The sequence below is a fragment of the Bubalus kerabau genome, chromosome 8, assembly GCF_029407905.1.
Source record: "Bubalus kerabau isolate K-KA32 ecotype Philippines breed swamp buffalo chromosome 8, PCC_UOA_SB_1v2, whole genome shotgun sequence".
Taxonomy (NCBI): domain Eukaryota; kingdom Metazoa; phylum Chordata; class Mammalia; order Artiodactyla; family Bovidae; genus Bubalus; species Bubalus kerabau.
Window position 1 is genome coordinate 77,732,388 of NC_073631.1, and position 6,000 is coordinate 77,738,387.

The 6,000-nt window shown below is 38.1% G+C and overlaps 1 protein-coding gene across 2 annotated transcripts in view; it reads left to right on the forward strand.

The window, feature by feature from the left end:
* Positions 1-3,155, forward strand: part of CFAP69 (cilia and flagella associated protein 69) — a 59,837-nt gene extending 56,682 nt beyond the window's left edge. For both annotated transcript variants that reach the window (XM_055590647.1, XM_055590649.1), the window contains 3 exons: positions 239-325; positions 1,597-1,701; positions 2,196-3,155. In XM_055590647.1, the coding sequence (XP_055446622.1) occupies positions 239-325; positions 1,597-1,701; positions 2,196-2,366 (363 nt within the window). In that variant the 3' untranslated portion in view covers positions 2,367-3,155. The remainder of the gene's footprint in view (positions 1-238; positions 326-1,596; positions 1,702-2,195) is intronic.
* The last annotated feature ends 2,845 nt before the right edge of the window (positions 3,156-6,000 follow it).

Genomic DNA, 6,000 nt, shown 5'->3' on the forward strand with positions numbered 1-6,000 from the left:
AAGAGTTTTTCATTACATTTCATGGGAAGCAGTTCAAACCTTGGCCACATAGTGAGGAAAGGATTTTGTTTGTTTGTTTTAAGACTTTCGTTATTTAAGTTGTTAAACTCTAATCTTTTTGCTAGTTGGCCTTAAAATTTATGTTGGCAAAAACTAGCTCTTTCTTCAAAATAGAGGTATTCAAGCCCTTTGGCATCTTTTCGTAGAAATGAACTCTTAATTATCTTTCTCATTTCAGATACAAGCCACACACAAGCAAAGAGAATTGGCTAATAAATCATGGGAAACTTTCTTGGCCAGAACATCAAATGCTAAAACTTTAAAGGTATGATTATTTTAAATATTATGATAACCACAAAAACCAGCCAACTCTGACAGAATTTTTCAGGGAACTATTCATTCACCTTTTTCTGTTGATCTTTCTGTGGGATACCAACACTGTTGATCCTTATTTGCAGTTTAAAATGATAACTGAAACTAAGCGTTTTTCACAGTTTCAGAAGATACCACTCTGAGTTTCATTTGGCTTAGCAGGGTGATACAAGGATGGTGTTCCTGGTTTGCATAAAAGAGATGAGAGTTAGTCAGGAATAAGCAGGAGTGTGCTCCTGCTTTCCATTCTGAGCCTTCTTATTCACTGATTCTGTAAGAAGCAGAGTGAAGGACACAAAAAACAACTGTCCATATTGCCCTCTTGATCAAAGATGTTTTCCCTGTGACCACCACAAGAAACATTATATTAAAGCTTAAATAGGAATTTGAGAAAATGTGATAACCTGCTTCAGCAATAAGCTTGAAAGTAATCTAAAAAGTTTATAATGCTGATTGTTCACTTGAAATATGTAAGAACACCATAGAGTTCCAAAATCTCATTACTTTTTTCCATTTGTGCTTGGGATACAGTTTTACATAATGTGATAATTTTTCCTCTAAATATGAAATCATTAAATGATATATTAGCCTACAAAAATAGTGGAACAATATTAAGATAGCAAAACTAAAATTAACAACAAGCTTATTCAAGATACCATGTCTCCCCCTTCTCATGAAAAATTCTTCCCAATGTTATTTACAAAATAGCCTCATAACTACCTGTACTTTTAAGGAAGAGTTTATGAAAACCCTTCCACACAGATCAGTTGTTACCTAGGATTTCACCTGTTCTAGTGCCTCAACTATTAAATTTGAAGGTAACTGCAGCAAATTATATAGTTTGCATTATTCTGAATTCTTAAAACATTTAAGTGTACTGGATTAGTATTTGTACAAAATAATTTGAAAACATGCATCATCTATTGTAAATTTAGTAGTTTATTCAACCATGTGCAAAAAACTGAGCCTGATTTCTTTAGGAATTTATCCCTTGGTCATATATTGCCAGTAGCTCTGGAAATCTCAGTAACATTTTTAGTTGTTTCCTGCAATGTGCAAAGGATATAACTTGCTAATAACTATTTTCTTACCTTAAATGAATAAATGCTGGATCTAGTGCTAATAAATTATAAACCAGACACAAATATATTTTGTATACTTCTTTGTAAGTACCATAGTTAATGCTTTAATAACAATTTTATTTTCTAATTTAAAAATCTTCAGAAAGCAAAAAGACTTCAAGAGAAAGCTATAGAATCCTCTAGATATGGTGAAAGACCACCAAATGCAGTATTTCACAGAACAGATATTAAAGGCCTTAACGCAACAGTAAGATTTTTTTTTCTCCATAACTTTTCTTAATAGATAATGAATTTAGTTCCCAAAGAATGTTATTTCCATAAGGTTTTGTCTCATACTTTTTCTTTTTGCTTTAAAATGTCAAGTAGTTAAGGCATATTTATCCCTGCCCTTACCTAGTGCTGGTTTAGACCAGACCTAGCCCTCCAGGATTCCCAAGAAACTGCTGTAAACACTAGTCAAAGTAGGTCTCTACATCTCATTGACAGGAAATGTGCAGTGCCTCCTTTGCTTGGTAAATAGATCCATGCCATATTCCAATGTTCTTGGTGTTCTCTTCTGGAAATAATTTGGCCCTGATTGCAAAGGCCCCAAAGCCCTGATTTTTCCATTCTTACACACTGCCTCCTAGTTACTCTATGCATTTTGTGTCTTATCCAAAGTTAGCCAAAGGATGAATAAATTTTCCTCTTAGTGAAAATTTTTATAAATGGACTCTTAAATGTTTAATTTTGCTTTTATAGGTGCCCTCTGGTGGGGTAGTAACAGTGGAAAGCACTCCTGCCCGATTAGTGGGAGGACCTCTGGCTGATACAGATATTGCTCTTAAGAAACTGCCTATTCGAGGAGGAGCCTTACAGAAGGTGAAGGCAGTAAAAACTGTGGATGAGCCAAAGAAGAGTGATCCCACATAAAATACTCTAAAGGATTTTTGAAATAAATTCCACTGATAATTTTTAGCTAAATATCTTTATATATAAATGTAAAGCAAACATTTTAGAATAAATATTTTAGTAAAATACTATTAAAAATAAAAGTAAGGACATATAATATATTGTTATTGAAAATATCAACATATACTGTGAGAAGAGTTGTCATCAATTTCTTTCTAAAGATTACAGTCCTCTTAACTGAAAATTGTAAAACATATTGTATCAGTTAAGACTCTTTCAACTGATGTGAACAGCTCCAACTGGTTTGAGCCAAAAAGCAAAACCAAAAAAAAAAAAACCAAAACACAACAAAAATCAAATATAAAACTAATTAAAACTATAGGCATTGTTGGATCCAGAAACCGAAACTCTGTGAGTAGGATCTTCTCTTTTCCTAGAAGCTCCTGAATTATATTCTCCCAGGTTGATATCCAGTAGGAAAGACTGCGTGCCTACCTCTCAACAGTCTCTGCAACTGTCTCTGCATCTTGGGACATCTGATTGGCCACATGCCCACTCCTGAACCATTCATCATGACCTTAGCCAGATCTGAGGACTGCTTACACCCAGAGCCTGAAGGAGGCCAGTCCCATCTAAAGCATATGGTTAGAGTGGAGAATCAGGATAAGTACATAAGTTATTATAAATATATATAAATATGGACAGCAAAAATTTTGCAGCAAATATGTTGGTCAAAGTAAAAGTTGTTCTCCTATAAAAACCAAATGTTAGTCATAAGCTAAACAATAAAAATTAAAAATAAATATGGTTTTTTAAAAAATTCTATTTATACTTAACTGGAGGAAAATTGCTTTACAATGTTGTGTTGTTTTTGTTGTTCACTCACTCAGTCATGTCCAACTCTTTGTGACCCCATGGACTGCAGCACACCAGGCTTCCCTGTGCTTCACTATCTCGCAGAGTTTGTTTGCTCTAACTCATGTCCGTTGAGTCTTTGATGCCAACCAACCATCTCATCCTCTGTTACCCACTTCTTCTCTTGCCCTCAATCATTCCCAGAATCAGGGTCTTTTCCAGTGAGACAGCTTTTCACATCAGGTAGCCAAACTATTGGAGCTTCAGCTTCAGCATCAGTCCTTCCAATGAATATTCGGGCTGATTTCTTTTAGGATTGACTGGTTTGATCTCTGTGCTGTCCAAGAGACTCTCAAGAGTCATCTCCAGCACAGTTTAAAAGCAGAGTTCTTTGGTGCTCAGCCTTCTTTATGGTCCAACTCTCAGATATGTACATGACTACCGGAAAAACCATATATTTGAATATATGAACCTTTGTCCTCAAAGTGATGTTTCTGCTTTTCAATATGCTGTCTAGGTTTATTATAGATTTTCTTCCAAGGAACAAGTGTCTTAATTTCATAGGTGCAGTCACTGTCCACAGTGATTCTGGAGCCCAAGAAAATAAAGTCTGTCACTGTTTCCACTTGTTCCCCATCTATTTGCCACGAAGTAATGGGACCAAATGCCATGATTTTTGTTTTTTGAGTGTTGACTTTTAAGCCAGCTTTTTCACTTTCCTCTCTCACCTTTATCAAGAGGCTCTTTAGTTCCTCTTTGCTTTCTGCCATTAGGGTGGTATCATCTGCATATCTGAGGTTATTGATATTTCTCCCAGCAATCTTGATCTTGTTATTCATCCAGCCCAGCATTTCACATGATGTACTCTGCATAGAAATTAAGCAGGGTGACAATACACAGCCTTGTCATACTCCTTTCCCAATTTTGAACCAGTCTGTTGTTCTGACTATTGCTTCTTGACCTGCATATATTGGTTTCTGTCACACATCAACATGAATCAGTCATGTCCCCTCCCTCTTTAAGATCCCTCCCACCTCCCACCCCATCCCACACCTCTAGATTGTCACAGAGCACCAGGCTGAGTTCCCTGTGCTATACAGCAATTTCCCATTAGCTATCTATTTTAACTCTTAATATATAAATAAATTCCAATGATACTTCTCTTTAATGGGGATGGAAAGTGGGTGTGGAGGGAAACTCTTTTGGTGGTGTAGGTACCTTGCCACATAGAGGTAGATCCCTTAATATTGGATGTCGAGCAATAAGTGTCTGTGTCTCTGTGTGCCATTATGTGTTTCCAAAGCCTGGAACCCCATAAACCCCCTTCTTCACTCAGGAAACTGCAAAGTTGAGTTCGTGTCCAGGGCTGGGAGAGACAAGATTCTGTTTCCTCAGAAAGGAAAATAATGTTGGAATTTGAGCCTAGTCTCTAGGCCCATAGGGTGCACATAGCAGTGTACTGGTTAAATGTATAAGAACCAGCTCTTCAAGGGGAAAAAGCTCTTATATATAGTGTTTGCCAATTTGCATGATATAAATATTCCCAGGATGACCAATTTCAAGCTACCAACATGGTGCTGCTGAAAGCAGAGTTGGGAAGACATGCATAGGATCCACTTGCATTATCAAATAAAAGAGGGTTCCAACACCCCACTGGGCCCACCCTCTCCTACTTTCTCTTCCTCTTCCCCTTACACTTCCTCCTCCAACTCACATTCCTCCAGGATTTTTCATTATTCCCTCTGTGAGGATAGTAGCATTTGCAATGAGAAAGGAAATGACAGCTACTGATGTTCTAATTAGAATGAGTTGCCAGTGACCTCTCAGCCTGGCCTGGCTGCCCACTCTCCTGTGGCTCATAGGGGTACATAATATGCATCAGCTTATCAGTGAGCTTTGTCTTCTCTTGAATCCCTTTCTCTATTACCACCACCCCCAAGAGGACAGCAGAAGGCATAATTTGTTCCTCTTCTTCACAGGCAGTCCTAAGCACAAAGGTTCCATGTAAAGGGGAGTTGGGGCTTCCCAAGTGGTGCTAGTGGTAAAGAACCTGTCTGCCAGTGCAGGAGACTTAAGAGACGTGGGTTTGATCCCGGGTCAGGCAGATCCTCTGGAGACAGGCATGGCAACCCACTCCAGTATCCTTGTGTGGAGAATGCCATGGACAGAGGAGCCTGGCGGGCTACAGTCCATAGAGTCGAAAAGAGCTGGACACGACTGAAGCAACTTAGCATGCATGCACACATGCAAAGGGGAATGACTGAGACACAAGAATGGATGTAGATAGGAACATGCAACAATGAGATGGCCCATACAAAAAGCACCAGATACATTTTGGGTACATCTGAGATACATACAGAATGGAGATGAAGTGTCCGTGACTAAGAGAAAGGAATGTTTACCCCATTTTGTAGACTATAAGTTCCTTCCTCAGACTCCAAGCTCCCTAAAGACAAGACAGAGACCATATCTCATTCATTGTGGCAACCAACACCTTAGTTAATTACTGAATAAGTGTGATGGTAGCCCCAGCTCCTGGCAGCCTTTCCCTCAACTTACACAAATACGGCAAAGTCCTGAACTCAAAGGGAAGGTTCAACCAACAAAACACTATACAGGGAATGCTAAACACAGACACGTTATGGTAGTTCAGATGCATTCACTTCATAAGAGTGGTAGACTTTCTCTAAAATCAGGCACAAGTACTATTACATTAATATGACCAGAGAGTAGAAATAGAATTGATATTACTTGGGTGAATATCATTTTTTGTATATGGTACAACTTGGTATCTCCAGAT